Source organism: Balaenoptera borealis (genome assembly GCF_965194805.1).
Source record: "Balaenoptera borealis genome assembly, chromosome: 13".
Lineage (NCBI taxonomy): Eukaryota > Metazoa > Chordata > Mammalia > Artiodactyla > Balaenopteridae > Balaenoptera > Balaenoptera borealis.
Genome location: NC_138870.1, coordinates 101,981,394 through 102,003,807, shown reverse-complemented (window position 1 = coordinate 102,003,807; position 22,414 = coordinate 101,981,394). Strand labels below are relative to the sequence as shown.

Below are 22,414 nucleotides of genomic sequence, written 5' to 3'. Positions count from 1 at the left end.
TTGTGATCAGGGCGCCCAACACTTATCATAGGTAACTTTCCTAGCAAAATGCATGCCTTAACGTATTTGCATCCCATCTCCTCTTCCATTCTGTCAACATCCCAAGACTTTTTAAAGACCTGAATCATAGTGGCTGCCATTGCCTCTAATGCGGCAGTTCCTTCTATGAATTCAGCCTCTTAGCCCAAAGCCGTTTCCCTCCTCTCTCATCATTCACCTCAACTAGTGACTCATTCCTCAACTGAAGCTGCCATTCCTGCTTCCAAAACTTGTGTCCTTAGTATCTTGGGTGCAGTCAGGACCAATACACGTGGAGAAGACACCCTCTGGGCTTGCAGAGAGATCCAGGGAGCTGGCAAGTATCTTGTTAAACTGTGGTTTGAGTCTAAGTTCTTTATCATTCTCCAAATTCTGAGTAGTTTGTTCACCAAGACCCATTTCTATCCAGTCTTTCTTGTTCTTATTCTCATTCCTTGGAATTAAGCCTCCTGAAGGAGCTGTTGAGCTCCCCTCTAACCAAATGAGTTGATTATGGATTATGAATACATATATAATCGCCATATTTTTCCCATCCTGAGGCTTTGCTGGCAATGTAGGTAGTTGGAAGTTTAAATACCAGCCCTTCTTCACCCTCATAAAATATCTGAGTGGTAGTTTTATCTTGTTGTAAAGGTTGATTGCATATTCACATGATAGTATCTTAAGTTAGAGCTTTATTCTTAAAAAAATATTCTTCCAAGTTTTCAGTTATAGAGTTAATGAGATTTATATTTTTTTACTAACCTCTTATTTTACAATCTGAGCTATTTCCATTTCTGCAGTTGTAGTGGATTTACTGAATTAACAGAAAGGGAAGTAAGTGCCTTGTCACCTAAAATGGGCAGATTCAGAGACATGCAGAATCACTGTCCTCAAGACCCCGAGAAAGGAGGCCTTTCTTTACTCATGAAATGTGTGCTTTCTGTTTCCTCCCAGGTATCAAGTTATATCAAAGAGCAGACTCAGGAACAGTTTCAGATGATAATCATTTCCCTAAAAGAGGAGTTATATTCCAAAGCTGATGCACTGATAGGCATCTATCCAGAGGTAAAGATAAGTAAATGGGGGAGAGGAATAAGATCACCTTAGAGTGTCCTGACAGCACAATTACAAGTTCCTAGTGAAGTCTATAGATAGTTTGATTTCTGCAGTTTATAAATATAGGCTTAAATGATTTTTTAATCAAATAAGACTTAACAGTAACTACTCAGATATTTTTCCATGGCAGTACACAGAAATTTAAGATATATTTTAAGTGAAAAAGCAAATCGAAAATTGCAGAACAGTATGATAATTGTTTATAAAATAATAGTACATATTAACTTAGAATAAATTGTCGATATTGTATTTCATATTTCTGTCATGTTTGAACGTTTTAGGCAAAAACAAATGCATTGTGATAGAACAAGGAACCATTTATCTTCCAAAACTAACAAAGGAAAAAAAACAAAGAAATTGACAAGTTCCAAGTTGTAGAGTAACTTCTAGAATTCAAACACACCTTTCTTGAGCCACTGAAAATACCTGAGCTAATGGAACAGGGCAACTCATTCAAATCATTCAGTTCTTGGACAATTAGGTTTTATTTCCTGCGTTTTCCTTTAAGCTAAGATAAAAATTAATTTCCCTTCCTGTGCCTAATTAATGTCAGGGGATCACTGGAAATATGCTGCCGGAGAGAAATGGAAATTCTCGTTACCAGTGTAGGAGAGGGATAAAATCTTTTCCTACCCAACTCAGGTTCTCTGGCTGGGGCCCTGTAAATTAGACCAGCAATAGATAGATTAACAAGAGAAAAACAGGTTCTTAATATGTGCATCATGTGTGCACACATGGGTACACCCAGTAATGAGTAACTCAGTGGGGTGGCTAGAGCGTGGACTGACATACCATCCTAGGCTGAAGTAAGGAAAAGCGTCTTGGGGCTTCTGGGCAGGGGAGGCGAGTGATGGGAAGGTGACCAGGAAAAGTGCAGTAAACAAGGGCTGTTCCGTCAGATTTGCTCTGCAGATTCCGCTGCCTTCTCCACTGATAAAGAGTTAAGAGTGGAAAGGGTGTCATCTTTTACATAAATGTAAACTTCCTTTACAAAAGGAAAACTTGTGCCTGGTTTTTGGAGCTTTACCTACATCTGCTGGTTTTCAGTAGCCTCTGGCTCAAAACAATCCATATGCAAAAGAGGCATGTTTTCGGGTGGCATATTCTGGTACCCTTTACCAGATTAATACAAAAAATAAATAAAGCTGATGTAAATGCAGAGAAGTAATACCTTTTTAGGTGGCTATAAGGAGGTTCCTTTTTAAATGCAAATCTAGACTCACTAATGGCTCTTATTTTACATTTAATAGCACTTATTCCCTAAGTAAAGGAACTGACTTTTAACTGTCTTCTCTCCATTTCAGCATGATGACTGCATGTTCAGCCGAGTTTTGACCCTAGATCTGTCTCAGTATCCAGATACTGAAGACAGAGAAAGGAGCAGGAGACAGCAGGAGGCCCGTTAGGACGCAGAGTGCCCCTGGGCTGTGAGAGCAGAGTCACGCAGCGGTCAGGCCAGTCACTGTTCTCACTCTGCCGTTCATTCCCACGCCGCTCCTGAGTAACAGACTTCTGGAGCAAAAGCTAGACAGCCTGTGTGCCATTTATGGAAAAGCTTAATTTGCTACCAAAGATGCTGTAGCTCACTTCCATTAAGGAGTGCTCAGGCCCCATTCCAGTAGGTAGTATTTCTTGTGAGAGTTAGCTCTGAATGAGCTTAAAAAAGAAACCACCATAGTTTTAACTTCCATTTTGAAAGCCAGTCAGAAAGTTTTCAAATCCTGCATCATCTTTACTCTGATCTCGCCTTGTATGTTTAAGTAATCTTTAAGGGAAACTCTTAGTTCCTAAATATGCTAGTTATAAGGTGTTAAACCTGTGTTTTATGGAAAATTATTTCAGAGGAACTTAAGTCAGTATTGAAAATGCCAATAAAAAAGTCTAATTTCAAATGTCTACCATCTACAGTTTCAGAAACAAAACTTTAAGGTGAAATTATGTCTGCTTCAATGCAATTTAAATTTTTCTGAATATAATTTCTGTTAAGGAAACATTGAAGAACACAGGCTTTCCCAAGTAACAACTGACTTCTCCACTTAAACAGTCGTCCTTATTATCTGTGGGCATCACGCATGCCAAAATCCAAGCACGCTCAAGGGCCTTATTTAAATTGGTACAATATTTGCATATAACCTATGCACATCCTGTCATATACTTTAAATCATCTCTACATTATTTATAATGCCTAATACAATGTAAATGATACGTAAATAGTTGCCTGTATGCAGCAAATTCAAGTATTGCTTTTTGGCATCTTTTTTCCCCGACTATTTTTTTTTTCTTGGCTGCACCATGCGGCTTGCAGGATCTTATTCCCCCAACCAGGGATCGAACCCGTGCCCCCTGCAGTGGAAGCACGGAGTCCTAACCACTGGACCACCAGGGAATTCCCTTTCCTATTTTCAATCCAAGGTTGGCTGAATCCACAGATGTAGAACCCATGGATACAGAAGGCCCACTGCTGTACATTGTTAGGGGTAGGAAAGAAAGGTGCAGAGTTTTCAGTAGTACTTCATTTCCATTTAAAAATGGAATTAAAATATTCTAAGGTGCTGGTGGTCTTGTATTTAAGGCTGCTTTGGGCCCAAGTGCTAATTAATTAATCAAGGAGTGGCCTTCTGAAGTAATGGCATCTTTTTTTTAATATTTATTTATTTATTTATTTATGGCTGCGTTGCGTCTTCGTTTCTGTGCGAGGGCTTTCTCAAGTTGCGGCAAGTGGGGGCCACTCTTCATCACGGTGCGCGGGCCTCTCACTATCGTGGCCTCTCTTGTTGCGGAGCACAGGCTCCAGATGCGCAGGCTCAGTAATTGTGGCTCACGGGCCTAGTTGCTCCGCGGTATGTGGGATCCTCCCAGACCAGGGCTCGAACCCATGTCCCCTGCATTGGCAGGCGGATTCTCAACCACTGCGCCACCAGGGAAGCCCAATGGCATCTCTTCTGAACAACATTCATTATCTCAGGTAAAACCTGCTTTCCTGTGCTCCATCAGCTAGTCTCTAAGAACTTGAGATAGCAGAAGCCACTAGTCCTTTGTTCCTTGTTTTAGTGCTGGTAATACCAACTAAATCACCGCCGCCTTCTGCCTTGAAAGGCATCAACTTTACATTGAAATGTCCCTTCGGTGACACAGGAGCTCAGTGTAGACCCTTTTCTCTGCCTGGGCTGTTCTCTCTGTCTTGTAACTTGGACTCGTGGATTGCCGGTGATCCTTGAGTAGGATCACTGTTCTGTTATAACGCAGTACCCCCATATTCCTGAAAACCCCAGCGCCATGCAAAAGTACACAATGAAAACCACCTGGTGATGGGAAACATGGGGTCCAAAAAGAAAAAAAAGACAGGAACTTAATAAATAGCTGGTTTTATACACACTAAATAGTTAAGAGATTCACAAATACTATAGCATATATGGCACTTCATCTCAAAAACACTCAGACGTTGGCTTGTGAAATGGGCAACCCATCGGGTGAAGCTTGCTGCTGAGGTCGAGTGGGGGAAGGAGGCTTGTGTGAGGGAGCTGGCCGGGGGCTGAGGGCTGGGCGGTGTATCCCCCGCAGGTCCACGCAGCCAGCTGCAGTCTCCCGCTTTCACCTAGAGCAGGTCCAGCAAACTTCTTTAAGGGCCAGAGAGTAATACATATTTCAGGCTTCGATGAGGGAGCAAGGAGGCTATTGTGTAGGTGTCTGTATAACTATTATTTAAAATATAACCATTTAAAAATGTAAAAGCTATTCTAAGCTTGAGGCAGCAAACAAATCCATACTTAGTCACTCCCTGACCCAGTGTTTCTCAGAGACAAAATTATAAATAAGTGAACGAGTTATGCTCAGATTGTTTCTTTCTAACATATCAATCTTGTTGGAATAAATTTGCATTTTAAAATAAGAATCACAGCAGAACTGACTAGATATATTCATTCATTACAACAAGAAGGCCTCCGATTCTTCAGCATGGCACTCAGAGCTCGTCTTGAACTGGCTCTACTTTTCCAGTTTTATGTCCTGTTTCACATCATTTTCCATGCTTGTAATATTGCTACACCCTATGTATGACCAACTTTCAAATTCACATATCTTGCCCGGATTGCACTTTATAAATGTGTCTCTTTTTAAAAAGCCAACTTAGTTTGCTTTTCAAAAAGTTTAATAAACACATTCAAGTAATCAGTTTCACAACTGAGTGGCAACTCAAGGTAAAAATTCTCATTAAGTACATGATACCACACCTTGTCATAACTAAAGAAAAGTTGAGCAAACGGAATTGAAGATAAAATTTTATTTCTGACCAGAATAACATAAAAGATTTGTTTTCCATGCTTCAAAAAGAAAAAAACAAAAAAGGTCTTAAGCAACTCTCTGGCTTTTCTCTCATTCCCTACACATCCCAACTTCATGCTTCACTTTCCCTAAACCCGTGGGGAGCTACAAGACAGGCAGCCTTGACACAGAAACCAAGCAGGGACAGCGCCAGGGCCACAGAGCAACTCCCTGGGCACGAGCACGCAGCCCAGCGTGCCAGCTGCCCTGCGCGAACCCTGACAACGTCTAAAGTGTTAACAGGCCCTTGACAAGTTTTGCCTACTTCACTCTGTGCAAATCCTTTAATATGGGCTGTGGGGAGAGGATTTTAAGAGACAAGAACAGAAAGGTTGGACCTTAACCCATAGAATAAAGGCTTGGAAAGCTTGGAATTGAACTAAAAGTTTAAAACTTGGTGTTGTGCTCCACTTGTAATTTCTCAGTTATCCATCGCATGACACACTTGGACACTGACCTGTGCTTTTGAAAAGGCCCTCTGGCTCCTGAAGACTTCACTTCTTAGTAACAGTTAGACCTGCCATTCTTTAGAGACGAAGTACTAACTGAAATTACACAACTCCAAAGAAGCCTACAGGTCAAGTCATTCTTAAAACATACCGCTCTCACTGGCGGACTCAGTGCCTCCAGTTTCCATTCCTTCTTTACTATTTAACAATGTAACAAACACACTTCTAATTTTTTTTTCTACACTAATGGATGTTTCCACAAAAATTATAAGATTTAAGTGTCTAGTGTCTTATTTTCTCTTTGGCAACTACTGTTGCTTGGACAGTCTTTACTTTCCCCCTTTTATTAGAGAAAAAAACCACCTGACAGGGCATATCAAATGGGAGTCGGGAATACCAGGTACATCCCTGCCCATTGATTTGGTCCCTGAGGTAGTTGTGTATCTGTCCTCACAAAGGATACCTGCCGTGTGTATGCGTCACCTCCCAAGCAGTTCAACACAACGCGGAACTCCCTCACCCAGCCTCTGAGGGCCACACACCCACATGGCTCTTTTGGGGTATTTGACGGTTCAGGATCAAGAGGTCCTGTGTGGAGTTCTCTAACATTCCTCATCGTTTGGGATGGCACTGTGGTTACAGAAGGCTGGTTTTCAAGTTGCAGGTTTTATTGGTTTTAAAGATTTCAAGACCCTCCAGCATCATCTGTTTAAACAAAAAGAAAGGAATACCAAAACATTAAAGTTGATCTTAAAAAAGTATCTGCAATGGGATTTTTATTTCAAAAATTGATTATGGTTTTTCTTATGTGCTAAAGACTTTGAAAATACCTCCATAATGGAAATAGTGGCCACTGTCTAAAAATGGCTTTCTGAGTTATAAATACCACCACGGGACAAAGTAAATGATAATATTAGATTTGCAAAGCTCCATGGAAATCTCGACCCATGAATGTGCGTGCTTTTCCCCTTCTCAGTGGACTGGAAGAGGGGGCGGCTGTCAACAGTGAGGGGCAATTTCAGCACACAGGGCGGGAGCCTGCTGACTTGCAGAGAAGAGTGAAGGCTCAGGGTGTGTGCGCAACGGGACTGCCTGCAGGTGGGAGCCTGCCGTGCCGCTCTGAGCCCTCCCGCCTGCAGGTATGGCCAGCAGCACTGAGAAGGTGAACCTTGGTCTCACCCACATGCACAGCAGGACAAAGCTTTCTGTAAGGAAGACCAGAGGGCGCTCTCTACACAGACAGACCTGCTTGGAGAGGAGGCTGCCGGCGTGGGTGCTGGCACCCAGGGGATCCCCGAGGAGCCCACACACTGGCTTGCCCACTGCTCTGGAGCAAAGTCCACCCGGCAGTCCGCTCTGCTGCCCTATACACACACCACCAATTCAGAGGGCGGCCTGGGACAGGAAAGCTGTGCGTATGCAGCAGCGGCGGCGGCAAATCCACACAGCCGACTGCGGAACAGTCACCCGGGCCCGCCTTCTAAAATGCCGGCAGGCAGCTGAGGAGCCCCAGACATGGGGGAAACACGCAGCAGGAAGGAGACTAGAGGAAGAGAATCTCTTGTCCCGGAGGGAACAACTCAAAGAACACTAGTTTTGGGCTTCACTGGTGGCGCAGTGGTTAAGAATCCACCTGCCAATGCAGGGGACATGGGTTCGAGCCCTGGTCCGGGAAGATCCCACATGCCGCGGAGCAACTAAGCCCGTGTGCCACAACTACTGAGCCTGTGCTCTAGAGCCCGTGAGCCACAACTACTGAGCCTGCGCGTCTGGAGCCTGTGCTCCGCAACAAGAGAGGCCGCGATAGTGAGAGGCCCGCACACCGCGATGAAGAGCGGCCCCCGCTTGCCGCAACTGGAGGAAGCCCTCGCACAGAAACGAAGACCGAACACAGCCATAAATTAAATAAATAAATACATACATACATACATACACTAGTTTTATTTTTTTAGTTTAGTTACAGATGTCCCTAACTACTGGATTCACAATCCAAGTATTTGCTAAAAGACTTCAAAGAATTTTATCCAAAATACTATCAAAATGGAATTCTTCCTCTAAAGATACGTGCACTGAAGTTGTACAGAATGTAAGGGGGCTGGGCGCAGGGTCAGCCGCAGTTGGAACTCAGCCGGCCCCTCAAAAGGCTCACCGACACACACTCACCGCCACCACCGCCAGCCAGCAGGAGCCAGCACCTCACCTGTCTCCTCCTCCCACCGGGCCCAGCTCACTCTGCAGGCAGCCACTGAGAAACCTGCCGTGTTTGCTTATTTGTTTAACATTTATTATGAATTTTTGTATCCATAACAAACTATTTCAACAGTACACGTTCCTTGTGGTGTAGAAGGAAAATGCAGTATCACAGTACTGCTCAAACATATGCACTGAGGACCTAATTTAAATGTTAGGTAAGTAACTGGTAGTATGTTAAATGCTTCATAGCTCTCCGAAATTCTTGGTAGATTATTATATTGGTGTTTAAGAGTGTTTTACTGAGGTTTTCTTATCTAATAAAAAATAAACTCTGTTATCGAAAAATCCTCTATTCTAATGTTTTCAGGAATAGAGTAGTCAGATAACCAGGGAAGTCTCTGGTATCTCTAGAGATTTGAAAAGATACCATAGTCCTAAAACAACAGATGCTATGAGAAAAACTAAATCAGAAAACAAGAGCTCTCAGAAATGAACAATAACACCCAAAATAAAAATTTAACACCCAAAATTAAAAAGAAAAGGGTGGAATATATTTTGAGAATCCTCCAGAAAGTTTTTGAAGAAAATTAAGACATTAGAGAAAACACAGTAGAAATGAGTCCAGGAGGTCCCAACTAATGTGACTGAAGGAAGAGGAAACAGAGGAGACAGATTATTCCAGAACTGGAGGGAAGAAAAAACTGAGCAAGGTATATAAAAACCTTGCTCACCTATACACATCCTCAGGAAGTTTCTAAACATCAAGAAAGAAGAAGATCCTAAAAGCTTCCAGAAAAGAAAGAATAGGTCACCTACAAATCACAGAGATCTGGGTTGCAGCAGACCCTCTTCAACAGGAAACCTGGCCGCTTAAGACAGTGGAGTTCCAAGGGGGAGTCATGAATGAAGAATCCCATGCTCCAACCAACAGTGACGAGCCGGTCCTCGGCGGGCGGGGGCCGGGGGAGCTACCGGAGGAGGTTCTGGCAGAAGTGGGTGCGGTGGGCAGAAGGCAGACCTGGCGGTAATCCAGGACAGCAAGGAAGGGGGCTCCAGGGTGACACGGCTGCAGCAGTCCAGGACGAGCAGGTGGTCAGGGGATGACTCGGAAAATGAGAGGCAGTATAACTGAGAGAATACGTACATTTAAAAACGTTGTGAAATGTGATTTTTTTGGACAACAAGGAGAAAAGAATCTAGAAACTCCCCCCAAAAAGAAAAGCAACACAAACACCACCAATACACAACAACCAAAAATGGGAGCATGATTAACGGAATGTTAAGGAAAGAAACACACTGGACCTTGATACTAAGAACACATCCTGCAGCTGGCACAGCAGTCATGGCACTGGACCCATGAACACAACACACAGCTGGCTAACCAGGAAAAATACTTCCTGTGTTTTTAAGCAACTATTGTTTTCCAACTTTTAGAACCGACCTATAGACAAACTGGAGGGCTTCTTTCCCCTCAGTCCATGACCATGACGATCTACACTGACGATATAAAAACTGGTGGGCTTCGGAAAGTGAGACGAGGAAGGGGAGGCGAGAAGGGTAGGGGCCGTTACAGCTGCATCTTCATATTGAGAAGTCAGAAAACATAAGTGCACTATTTAAAGAATGAGAAAGTACAGACTATGGAAACCTGCAAAAAGGAGAGGGAGGGAATGGTAAGAGTGAGCTAGATCCCCTTTCCTAGGGGTGACAGAGATTGTCTATTTAAATAAACAGTTCAACTAAATATTTAAATAGTTTAAATAAATCTCATTCAGTGATAGAGGTAACAAAAAACACATGATTTAAAGTGGTTTTCTCTGGAAACTAAGGTGACATAAATCAGGATAGTGGTCACCCTCAGGTGGTGAAGGAGTGACTAAAAAGTGATGGGGCTTGGGGCGGGCGGGGGCAGGCTCCTGACACCGTTTCGTTTCTTGAACTGGAGGTAACCAGTGAGTTTTCGCAATCGTGTATTCACTTTGTGAAAACTCACTGGGCTGCTTACAATTTGTGTACTTGGCGAGTTTTTCTTCAATAACATGCTAACTTAAAGAAACAGAAATTGTTAAAGTAGGAACCTCTGGGCAGTTGGAATGATCTATGTATCATTCCTTCGACCAAGAGGCTGGGGCATTAAAGCAAACCACTATGACTGAAAACACCTCCAAATAAGGCCAATCTGCAAAATAGAAAAGACATTACAGGGCTTCCCTGGTGGCGCAGTGGTTAAGAATCCACCTGCCGATGCAGGGGACACGGGTTCGAGCCCTGATCCGGGAAGATACCACATGCCGCGGAGCAGCTAAGCCCGCGAGCCACAACTACTGAGCCCACGTGCCGCAACTACTGAAGCCCGTGCACCTAGAGCCCGTGCTCTGCAACAAGAGAAGCCAACACAATGAGAAGCCCGCGCTCGCTGCAACTAGAGAAAACCTGTGCACAGCAACGAAGACCCAACGCAGCCAAAAATAAATAAATAAATAAATAAAATTTTTTAAAAAAAGAAAAGACATTATACCAGTATCTGATTGTCTGAGTTTCTTTGAAACTTCAATTTCATTTTCTTCTAACTTCCTCTTTGCACAGTCCTGGCATGCATTACCTGAAAGATGAAAACTTTTATTAAAAAACTTATCTAAGAATGGCTATCATCAAAAAGAACATAAACAACAAATGTTGGCAAGGATGTGGAGAAAGGGGAACCCTTGTACACTGTTGGTGAGAATGTAAACTGGTGCAGCCACTGTGGAAACAGTATGGAGGTTTCTCAAAAAACTAAAAATAGAATTACCATATGATCCAGCAATCCCACTCCTGCGTATATATCGGAAACAAACAAAAACTCTAATTGGAAAAGATACATGCACCCCAGTGTTCATAGCAGCATGATTTCAATTGCCAAGATATGGAAGTAAGTGCAAGTGTCCATCAACCGATGAATGGATAAGGAAGACGTGGAATACATCTTGGAATACAATGGAATACTACTCAGCCATAAAAAAGAACAAAATTTTGCCATTTGCAGCAACATGGATGGACTTGAAGGGCATTATGCTAAGTGAAGTAAGTCAGACAAAGACTGCATGGTATCACTTACATGCGGAATCTAAAAAATATAACAAACTAGTAATGTAACAAAAAAGCAGACTCACAGATATAGAGAACAAACCAGTGGTTACCAGTGGGGAGAGGGAAGGGGGGAGGGGCAACATAGGAGTAGAAGACTAAGAGGTAAAAACTATGAGGTGTAAGATAAGCTACAAGGGTATATTGTACAACACAGGGAAAATAGCCAGTATTTTATAATAACTATAAATGGAGTATAACCTTTAAAAATTGTGAATCACTATATCGTACACCTGTAACATATAACATTGTGCAGCAACTATACTTCAATTTAAAAAATTGTTTTAATTTAAAAAACACTTATCTGATTTTACTGAAGCACTGACCAACTAATCCCTACCATATGCTACAGATGTCTATCAAGTTAATGCTTTTTTCAAGAGAAATGGATGACTCTGGGAGTCAGAGAACGCAGCTAAAATAAATGTGTCCTTTCCCACGGAGATAAGGGAGAAACGGAAAGCTGAGCACGCCTGTTTCACGATTCCTTAACTGAAGCCCGTGCAGCACTACCAAGTTTCTATCTGTGGCTCTGCTGAGAGGGGCAGGGAAACCGGGGCTGCAAGGTCCCCGGCTCCACTGACCAGAGCCCCTTCTAACCCAACTGACTGACCAGCGTGGGGAAACCTGGCACTAAGTTCACCCCAGGGTGGACGCCGGGAGCCTCTGAGCGCAGTCGTACCTGGTAACTCATAAATGGGCAGAGTCGAGCCCTGCAAGATGAGTATGGACATTTCAACCACGTAGTAGATAGAAAATTTTACACCAATGCTTAGAACCTTTGCAATTAAAATCTCTGAAGGGGATGGGTCAAATTATACACTACCATGTGTAAAACAGAGAGCTAGCAGGAACCCCGCGGTACAGCACAGGGAGCTCAGCTCTGTGCTCTGTGATGACCTAGGTCGGGGGGCGGGGGCGAGGGAGGTCCAAGAGGGAGGGGGGTATGTGTATACATGGAGCTGATTCACTTCATTATACAGCAGAAACTAACACAACACTGTAAAGCAATTATATCTGATAAAAAAAAAAATTAACTACATCTTAGACCCAATGGTATGATACAAATAGACTCTTGTTCTAATTCCCCCGGACTCTTGGTTCCAGGACAGGAAATTATTCCTGGCACCAGTGGATGGCCCACGTTTGACAGAGCTGCTTCCCAGTTCAAGGGACCGTCACGCAGGTGTTGCCATCTATCATCTCTGGCGGGGATGTCTTGACACAACACGGGCTAAGTATTCAATGTGAGAAACACATCTATGATTTTAGAAGTAAGAGCAGGAAAACACTGGAACATGTAGGCAAAAAACAGGCTGGCAAAACCAAGATCTGCTTTACCGAACAACGTGGTGCTGTCCACTCGATCGGCATCTGGGGAAGAAAGGAGAACAGTCAGCAGAACCGACTCCCCAGCGCTTCCTCGTCAGGCCGGCGGTGGAGACGGAGGCGAGGCCGGCTGTGACGCAGCGGGGGAGGCCCGGGCCAGCCTGAAGCCTGCTCTGCGCGCCGGCTCCCGCCCCTCCTCTCCACCCCCAGGGCCGACGTGAGGACTGAACCCCGACGTGTGAAGCCCCCGACAGCCCGGGCGCGGGGAGCTGCCACCACGACTGCCGTTGCTGCTGACCCAACACCCTCTCCCAACAGGAGAAGCACCTCAAGAACTCGCGTACAGATGTCCCTGAGGACGCGGTCACACATTACAAGTCCAAACGGCCTTCAGCCCCCAGCAGCCTGTCAAATGCACTCAGCGGCCAGGGTCTGGAAAAGGGGGCCTGGGTGGGGACCGGAGGGCCCCGCCATCGGCGGCACGTGCGGGAGCCCCGGCTGAGGTCCTGCGGGCCGGCACGCAGGCCCGTGCAGGGACACCCTGAAGGCATGTTCCACTGCTGTCGGTCCAGGACCCCAGCCCCAGCTTCAAGATACCTGGGCACTAACTCTCTGAGCCTGTCTCATCAGCTCTAAAATCATCTACTTAGTAGCAGTGGATACTGTGACGAAAAGTGAAATAAGGTCAAGAATGTAAAATTCATAGCAGTGTGTAACACAGCGCAAGGGTCGGCTCCTTGCTCTTTCCCTTAGTAAAAAAACTTGACTGCCACCCTAATGACACTTTTATTAATGTAAATGCAACTTAAGTCAGTCCATCTTGCTAATTATTAGCAATTCGGAAAAGGACTAGTGGGAAGAAGCTAGACTGCTGGATTATCTGTGCATTTGGTTCCCGTGATCTTCGCATTATCTCTAGTCTTCAAGTTCATGGCCGGTCACATGCAGGCAGCTTTGTGGTTAACCCAATTCCACTGTGTGGGTGACCACGTCTGAGTTTCCTATTACCGTGACATGACAGCCAATACAGACCTCTTGAAGTTTGCCGTCATCCATGTTTTATGACACCAAACTCAAAGCCATGAACTGCCCTTATGGCAAGATGACCAGTTTAAGAAGTGCTCACTTAAAATATATATTAACTACTCAAAAAAAAAAAAAAAAGAAGTGCTCACTTCTCTTGGTCATTCCTGGCAGATGATCAATTCCCCAAAGAAGGGCCAAGGACAATTACTTAAAAGGTGTGTTGCACTCAGCAGAACAGGGAAAAGATGTTATTTAAAAAAGAAATAAAAGTCTTCATGAAATCATTTTGTGCTGCTGTGTTTTAACTTTTAAAAGGTAGTGACAGGATAAAGGTATGAGGTATCTGCATTTTTCAGGTTGTCAGTATCCCAGCTGATGAAGCTGGCTGCGCAGTTTTCTTTCTCGGTTAAGGTAATCTGAAGCATGGCATGTCATCTGTAACGAATAGATGCGTACAACTATATGCACAGCTTTAACTATAACGTTCTATTTATACGCTATTACTATCATACCAATAACCCTAGTCTTCTATTTTTAAAGTACCCAGAGACATTAAAAAAAATAATAACTAGAAGACTGGTGAATCTAATGGTATGTAAAATTACCTTTCAATTTTATTTTATGGTATGTAATTTATATCTACAAAAAAGGGAAAAAAAAAAAACGGAAGAATCCTATCAGATTTGTATATTGAAAAGTGAAAAAAAAATCCCATACCTGGACTTCGCTGTTTGCAGATCTGAGTGGCAAGGTCTTGCACGTACCCCGGAAAATAGTCAAAACAGTCCCCGTAGGACACGACTTTGATCCCATGCAGAAGCATGTCTGCCTGATGCTTAAAGAAATGGTCTTCGTTCTCCTTGAGCACAACCATGTAGTGCTCCAAATCCACCTTGTTCGGCACCGAATAAAGGAAGAGGGCCTGGAATATCTGATCACGAAGGGTCTCTCCGCAGCCCACAAACAGAAAAGATTTGGTGCAGTACAAGTTCTGAAGAACTTCCTGTGAAAGAACCAACGAGGAGATGGACATGCACATCTGAAAGTGAGTGGGATCTTATGATGTAAAGCTAGATATTTGCGATTTTAAATCGTTGCTCCCTAACCAGCCTTTCCCAAGAGCCACAGAGGAGCAAAGTTAGAAAAGCAGAAAGGAAGGGGGCCCCTTCCTCTCCAAGCCAGGGTAAACAGCCCAGGCCCCAAATCCACGTCCCCAAATCCGTGCAGATGCGCTACCGCCCACCCCTCCCCACCCACCATCTCGTCAGTGCAGTCACTCAATTCAAATCTTCTAGAATTATGTACAACTTTAAATGATTAAAACATAAAATAAGGGCATGAAATTTTCTTTCAGCTGCAAGCTGTGCACATGTAACGCCCTGGAATTAACCTCCGTCTCAGTGAGTCACCGATGGGAACTCCACGGAGGGGGGCCTGGCCTCGGAAGAACAGGGTTTTGGGGAGTGCGGGCAGGAGAGCTGAGGAGGGGACCAGGGACAATGACCCAGGGAGTGGGCGTAGAGGGAAACGAAGATTGTTAGTGGGGTCACTCAGGCACGCAGCAGAGAATCACCAGTTCAGACACCCAAACACCTCAGAGAGAGGTTCAGTATCGGCAAGGAACTTCTTCCCACGCAGTACTGGTGCCACTGAGGGGCGTCACCCCTGTGCCCAGGGCGTAGGGGCGAGGGAGGGAGGGCCTGATGCTGAGCTCAACAGCGAATCAGTGAAGGCCCGTGGCTTCTTAAGTGCCATAATAAATGAGTTTATAAAAAGCTAGCAGGCAGTTTCTCCACACTTCATTTTGTCCAGGATATCAAAAAAGCCTCACAGAGAATGAAATTTTAAAACTAGGTTTTGAAAGCTAAAACAGATTGCTAAATAGAGAAAGGGAAGAAGATGCCTGAATGAACACAGAAAAAAGATGAGTAGAGAGGAGTGGCCAGAGAAGAGCGCTGCAGACCGTGCGGGGGCCTGTGAGTCACGCTGAAGAAACCTAACTGTGACCCTGAGCAAAAGGATCACGGAACGTTCGCTGAGCATCTGTGCCAGGTGCCAGACCCTGTGCCAGACCCTGTGCCGGGCCCTGGAGACAGCGCTGAGAGCAGCGGTGTGACCCGAGGGGCAGGAGGCCTGGAGGCCAGGAACCTGCTCAGACCGCCGCCACTGCTGGCTAGCGGCCGCCACGCAGCCCCAGGGGTACAACCAGGGCCTAGTCAGGATGGGCATACCATGACTTCTGGGTCTTGAGTAACGTCTTTGTATCCCGATGGGTCCAACACCATCCCGCAGGGGTCTGTGTATAAGCCGTGAATGTGAAGAACTCCGTACTTCATGTGTCCTCTAGCCCACTGAAGGACCTAGCAAAGAGCAAGCCAGACAGGGGAAGAACGCTGGTATGTAAAACAGGTGTAAGAGGAAATATCCACAGTGACTCATGGCCTCTCAGACCTACCTGGGACACAGTAAGAGAGATGCTTCAATTTATAATTATACCTTTAAACCTAAGAGAAACTCAGGTGTTAAATGCTACTTATTCCTGTCCTGCCATGTCGAAAAGAACTTCAGAGACCGAGACTGTTAGGTAGAAAATACCTTTAACATCTCAGCTTATAGCACACTGTCAAAACTGATGACTTTAGGGAGATGATGAAGGCTTTCACTTCTAAGTCACATGTTTTATTTTAATTACTGCTAGGTATACATTGTTTGTACACCCAGAAAAATACACATATACAGAAAAAATAATTTATCAAATAGCTCTAAATTGGCTTCATTTCAAGATACAGAAGATGCACATCACGTATATTCCTTTTATCTCCACGCCAGGGGCTTTCACGTCAGCGGGCGGGACTGACAACCCCAGACAAATGGACTAACCCCCGCCCCCAGCCCCCCACGAGCAGGCGGAGGAGCCAGCACTTCTGTTCCCTGCCACGTGCAGCTTATCTCCAGGGGCCCTCGGTACAGCAGGGAGCAGCCCCGCAGACGGGGCCACGCTGCTCCGACACGGGAGCAGGTGTCCTGCCACGTGTCACGGGGGGGGCCCGCTCGCGGCGTCGGCCGGGGCCCCGTCACAATTCCTCAGCCAAGCGCCGGGAGACAGGCCGCCTAAGGGCAGCTCCCACACTTCCCCGGGTCCCGAGTAAGACAGCATTGCAACGGGCCTCAGTGTCCCTGCGTGTGGAGCGGGGCTGGGACCCCCTGCCCGCCAGCAGTGAAGCAGGAACAGGCAGCAGCCGTAGCCGGCAGCGATCGTACAAATCCACAGGCACACACGGCGCACAGGAAATACAACCGATGCAATCAAACTGTGGTCAACCTTAGCAATAAAAGAAATAAAAGCGTAAAATGTGCACCTATCCGATGGGAGAAATGTGTTTTGTTAGGTTTTTTAGTAACGCCTCGTGCTGGCAAGACATGGGAGACGGAGTCCCCCTCACACAGCTGCAGGAGTGTAAACTGGAAATCTTCCTGGAGAACACGTGGGTGATTTACATCGTTTGTCTTTAAAATGATCATACCCTTTGACCCTAACAGTTCTCCACGAACTTATCAAAAGTGTAGGAATTTTCACTGTAGCGTTATTTATAGTTGTGAAAATATGCTCACAATGATAACTATAATCCAGTCTCACAATGAAATTACATTTAAAACCATGCTTTTAAAGACAGCTTGATGACAGGAAAATGCTCACAGTATAATATTAAGGGAAAAAAAATCAGCCCAAAAACTTGACGTGTATTGCAATCCCAGTTTGTTAATTAATAAATAAATAAGCGAATTAACCAAAATTCACAGCAGTAGGACTATAGGTGATCTTGCTTTCCTGAACTATAGCCTCTATCACCCACATCTCCTACGATGACAGAGCCCTTGCGGGTGTGCAGGACAGAAGCAAACCGGAAGCCAGAGCAGGTAGACGAGGGGTCCTGAGGGGCTGGCGGCAGCGCCCTGTCCCAGGCCCTCCGTGCCTCGTTCCAGCGGGGAGAGGAGCCTCCGCGAGCAGACAGCACCTTTCCTATGACGGGCCCTCTGCTGGGAGGTGACAGCTCGGGCCACACCACAGCAGCAGTGCAAACATGCCTGCGCCTCTGCCTCTAGCCCGCCTCCCGCCCCGGCGCCCGGCCCGCACCTTGGTCTTGTCCTTCAGATCCAAAGACTCCATGGGCTTGTTGTGCCGCTGCCCGAAGATCTCCAGCAGGTTGTCGTAGTTGGTGGTCAGCACCATGGTGCCCCTCTCCATCAGGCTGAGGATGGACTGCAGCACCAGCGGGCTCTGGATGTGCTGCTCCAGGTTGTCGAAAACCTCCAGCAGGCAGTCCTGGAAGAAGTTGGGCTTGGTGTCGCCCGTGCGCTACGGAGAGGTGGACCCGGAGTTACAAAACCGCCATCTCTCAGTCACCACCGAGCACCTAGGCAGGAGACAGTACTCTAGGCGCCAGGGATGCAGTGGTTTTTTAAAAAAGAGAGAAAACGGCTGACCTTGTAGAGTTTACTGAAACCCTGGGGGAGGGAGGCAGGTAACGTGCCAACACGTCAGCAGTGATCAACGCTGCGGGGAAGCCCAGCAGAGAAGGGGGCTCGCTGCCGCGCGGCAGAGGGTAAACAGGCCAGCGGGCCCCGGGACAGCCTCAGCAGAGCGCGGAGGGAGGGAGGCAGCTCTGGAGAGGGGGGTCCAAGCGGGACAGGAGCCAGCGCGAGGCACCGAGGTGAGAGCACAGGTGGGGCTGAGGGTGGGCGAGGGGCCCTGGTCTCCGGAGAGGAGTGAGGGCACGTGTCACAGGTGAGGCCAGACAGCTGACCTGGAACCAGATCACGTGGGGCCCTGAAGACCACAGTGAAGACCGGGGCTCCCTCCCCCTCCCCGAGAGCCACAGAGGCACTGGTCTCCTCCTCCTTGCTGCTCTAGGGAACTGGATGAAAGACAGCGTGTCATGCTGCTGAGAGGCCCAGCAGGGTCAGGAGTGGGACTGGGCCCCTGGATGCAGCACCAAAGGTCACTGGCGGCCTTGACCAGAGCGGCTTCGGGGGAGCCCGGGGGAGCCCGGCCGCGCTGGGTTCCGAGGGGAGGCGGGCAGCGGGCAAGAGCGAACACAACAGCCCCGGAAGAGCTGTGCTGTGTCGGGATCAGAGAAACGGGGTGTGGCGCCAGGAGGCTGCTTCATGCGCTCCCAGCACGCGCGCCCCTCCGCCAGCCTCGCCCCGGGGCCAGCAGCACGGGCGGGAAAGCCTGACCCGTGCGTTCACACGAAACGCCTCTGCCAGCCCCTACCCGCCCCGCGCCCCCGTCACCACCGCCATCAGCGTCCACCAGAGTCCCCCACGTCCTCCCAGGTGGTCGCTCATCCCAGGGCTCGGCGCTCCCTCTTCCGACTCTCCTATCCCTGCCCGCTCGGGAGACCCCGCTGTTCCCGCTGTTCCCGGGGCTGGCCGTCAGTGAGCCCTCATCTTCGCGAGCTTCTGTGAGCCTTCGCCTCATTCTGCCCTGAAGACCGGCTCCCCACGTCCCTGGCACCTGCACACTGCGGACCAGGGAGGATGCGAGGGTGGCACCCGCTCGCTGCCGAGTCTCTGCAGCTGCGCGTCTGTCACAGCTCACGCTGGGTTCACACCCACGCGGCTGCTCCTTCCTATGTCACAGCCTCTAAACGCCTCCATCACCCTCCTCCAGCGACCTTGTCCCATCTCCGCCATCCACACCCCTAACCTTATCATGACCCGCAGCGGGACCCTTTCTAGAACCCCTGGCCCGCCTCTCCCTCCACCTGCCCAACTCTTAGCACCCCGGCTCCCAGGGGACTTCAACCCGCCAGGACCCATGGCACTGACCCACTGTCTCTCTCTCCCCCGCCAGCCTAACTTCCCCCATTACGCAGCCTAGATTCCATAATGTAACACTACAGTTACTCCTGAAATTCGCTTTCATCTTCCCCGCCCTTCCCTGGCTTTGCTGGAATCCTTGGGCAAAACCCCAACCCTCAGAAAACCAACTCTCCACTTACTCCGTACCTGTTCCCAACCCGCTGAACACGAGGAAAACAACCATTCTGACTGCCTCACTTGAACTCTTTTTTTTTATGGAAGTTCTCAAAAATACACAAAAGTAAAGAGGAGAATAAGATAAAGCTCCAAATATTCATCTCCTTGATTAAACAAGCATCAACCTAGCTGGCCTCTATTTGAACGAATGGCCTCATCCGAGGGATCCTTCTCTGGTCCATCGACTCTGCCCCTTCCTCCCCTGACAGGGCTCAGCAACTTCCTTTAGAAAGGGCCCGAGAGCAAACTATTTTAGGCTTTGCGGGTCACACAGTCTCTGCTGCCAGTACTCAACTCTGCTCTGAAGCATGAAAGCAGCAGCCCTAGACATTGTGTAAAGGAACACAGAACTTTATTTACAAAAACAAGCAGCAGCCAAACCCTGCCCTATGATGCTAGTTCCCCTTATTAATACGACACCCATACCTGGCATCGTCACCCAGCTAAAACGACTTCCCAGACTCTGGTAAAGCCACGTATGGCCACATGTACAACTCCGGCCAATGCCATGAAAACAAACTGACTTGCGTGTCAGCCCCCGTAAGGGAGGACGCACAGCCCCTGTGTCCCCTTCCCACTAGCTGGCAGGCACACATCACCGACGGCAGGAGTCGGGGCAGCTAACCTTGAGTACGAGGTGCGGGCTGCGCGGTGAAGACGGCGGAGCCATGAACGGGGGCCCGGGGCCCCCACACCGTCAAGCCCCTGCGCTCCCCACCCAGATGTTTATGTGAGAAATGTAAACACAATCACAGTCAAGCCACGTACTTTTGGGTTTCTTTCTGCAGCAGCCGAAGCTCTGCGTACTAGTTTTCAGGCTTTCTTCTCGGTTAACTAACCCTCAACATCTCCCCACCCCAACTCTCAGATGCCGGCTATACTTCTTCAACACACTTAAGGGGAAGAAAGCGGCCTTGGGCCTCGGCCACAGCGTCTAGCTCCCTGCGCGCGTCCTGTGCGGTGGCGACCTGGCTGTGACCTGCGTGAGCTCAGCCCTTTCTGCACCCGCCCCACTGGCTCCAGGGCACCACTCAGTGAGTGTCCCCTGTATCACCAACCGCTCTTCCTCTGCTAGGTCCTTCCCACCTGCAGACAAAGAAGCTCCATCTTCTCCCATCTTACAATGTTTGGGAAGCCCTGGTCGTCTGAAGGGATGCGGCTGGCCTGCTTGGACCAAACGAAGACCTGGCTGCCCCGTCCCTTCGCTAAACGAGGGTGAGATCACCAGGCTGGTCCCCAGAGCAGCACGGCGACCTCCCTGAGACAAGCCCCCTATCCAGGTTCTGTTTAACATGGACTGTTTTAGGAGCCCACACTGTGCTCGGCACCCCGTCTGTTTAAAGGGACGATATTCTGATGAACTGAAAGATTTCTGGCTTGTCAGCCCAACTCGGTGAGAAACAGACACAATGCAGGCTTGGAGAAATCTAAACGCTAGACTCATTCACCAACTGGCCCAGAGCCAAGGTGTCCCCAGTGAGACCTGACACACTTGTGTGAAAAGACTTACAGGGGACATCTTCCGGATCAGGTCATGGGCGACAACCAGCAGGTCCCCGTCCTTGGTCACCTTCCTGCGGAACTCGGCCACATCCCCGGGGTGCAGCACCTCGAGCTGCTCCGCGGCCTCGATGACGGCCTCGATGCAGCTCCTCCACGAGCACAGGGCGGGGATCCCTGGGGCCACGGCGGCACTGACTCCCGTCCCGATGACCAGGAGCAGTTCCTGGGGCTGTTTCCGGATGAGGCTTTTTAAAAACTTTCTACTAAAAACAAGGGAGGGAAAGAATGAAAGCCAACATGGAAGTACTGCAACCACGAAGAAAACAGTGTAGTCTGGGAACATCCGTGAGGCGTCCGGTCAAACACAGCCCGTGCTGGACACAAACACACACGCATCGTCCCCCAGTTATACTAACCGCAAGACGGAGCCTGTGTACTTTTCTTTTTGTGTATTAATCTCACATGTTCTATCCTCATTCCTAAGGGACTTGGGACAGTACTGTCTTATTCATCTCGAGTCCCCCATAGTGTTGAGCACACGTTTAAGTGATATGTATTTGTGAACAAGAAATCTCAGCAATTTAAATTCCTTTAAAACTGCAAAGAGCTTGTAGATACAAACTATGATAATAAAATGATCCCTGATTACAGGGACAAAAAAGAAAATTCCTGGCAAAATGCTGGTCCTCTGCAACCCACTCCCCGGCAAGCACCTCCTTCTCCTGCGTCACTTTACAGAAATGTAACCCGCCCACTCCCAGTCAGAGGTTTCTTTCCTGTGAAACGTGGCACCCCCAGCCTTAGACGTGACCCTCTGGTCACCTGCTGCTCGGTATGGAGGCCAGGCGACAGTCGCCTCCTTGGGCAGAAAGAGAGCTGCCTCTGCGAACGTTCCTTACTTTGGAGCAAAGGGTAGTTACCTGGCCCCGGAGATGCCCTCCGCAGCCGGTGTTCTCACTTCACTCACCCTCCCAGCTACCAAATAACATATAAGGAGACTTGTGATGGAAGCTATACACCTGTTTGAGGGTGCAGTTGACTTCATTTACCTTGATTTTTGTTCACTTCTGTTTGTTGTCTTTTCCACGGAATCCATCTGTGAATCCTAAAGAGATTCAGAAGCAATCGGTCAGAAGCGACTTCTACTTCCCAGATGAAAGTTCTTTTATTAGTACCCTGGAAGAGAGATGAGGTGGAATTAAAATCAAAGGCCCTGGAGCTTTCTTTAAATTAGAATAACTGAAAAGCATCGTATACAAAAACGTACATCCAAAATGATTCCTAAGCCC

At 47.5% G+C, this 22,414-nt stretch overlaps 2 protein-coding genes and 1 long non-coding RNA gene across 14 annotated transcripts in view; 2 read left to right on the top strand and 1 right to left on the bottom strand.

Annotated features, from left to right (window-relative positions):
• The window catches only part of SMC1B (structural maintenance of chromosomes 1B), a gene marked incomplete at its 5' end in the record, with an annotated part of 91,181 nt that extends 85,911 nt beyond the window's left edge, over positions 1-5,270 (top strand). Inside the window, 2 exons of the mRNA XM_082348963.1 lie at positions 976-1,086; positions 2,442-5,270. Of these exons, the coding sequence (XP_082205089.1) occupies positions 976-1,086; positions 2,442-2,543 (213 nt within the window). The 3' untranslated portion in view covers positions 2,544-5,270. The remainder of the gene's footprint in view (positions 1-975; positions 1,087-2,441) is intronic.
• LOC309608668 overlaps positions 1-22,414 on the top strand; it is a 314,353-nt gene that overhangs the window by 177,190 nt on the left and 114,749 nt on the right. The window lies entirely within an intron of this gene.
• The window catches only part of FAM118A (family with sequence similarity 118 member A), a 31,112-nt gene continuing 9,859 nt past the window's right edge, over positions 1,162-22,414 (bottom strand). For 2 of the 12 annotated variants that reach the window (XM_082350848.1, XM_082350849.1), the window contains 8 exons: positions 22,175-22,230; positions 21,133-21,388; positions 17,716-17,937; positions 15,812-15,940; positions 14,298-14,583; positions 12,567-12,599; positions 10,618-10,701; positions 1,166-2,067 (listed from right to left, as the gene is read on the bottom strand). In XM_082350848.1, coding sequence (XP_082206974.1) covers positions 2,033-2,067; positions 10,618-10,701; positions 12,567-12,599; positions 14,298-14,583; positions 15,812-15,940; positions 17,716-17,937; positions 21,133-21,388; positions 22,175-22,221 — 1,092 coding nt within the window. In that variant the 5' untranslated portion in view covers positions 22,222-22,230 and the 3' untranslated portion in view covers positions 1,166-2,032. Of the gene's footprint in view, positions 2,068-5,401; positions 6,612-8,915; positions 9,748-10,617; positions 10,702-12,566; positions 12,600-14,297; positions 14,584-15,811; positions 15,941-17,715; positions 17,938-21,132; positions 21,389-22,174; positions 22,302-22,414 lie in introns of those variants that run through there. The other 10 variants (XM_082350852.1, XM_082350851.1, XR_014233416.1 and 7 more) reach the window with 9 other exon arrangements.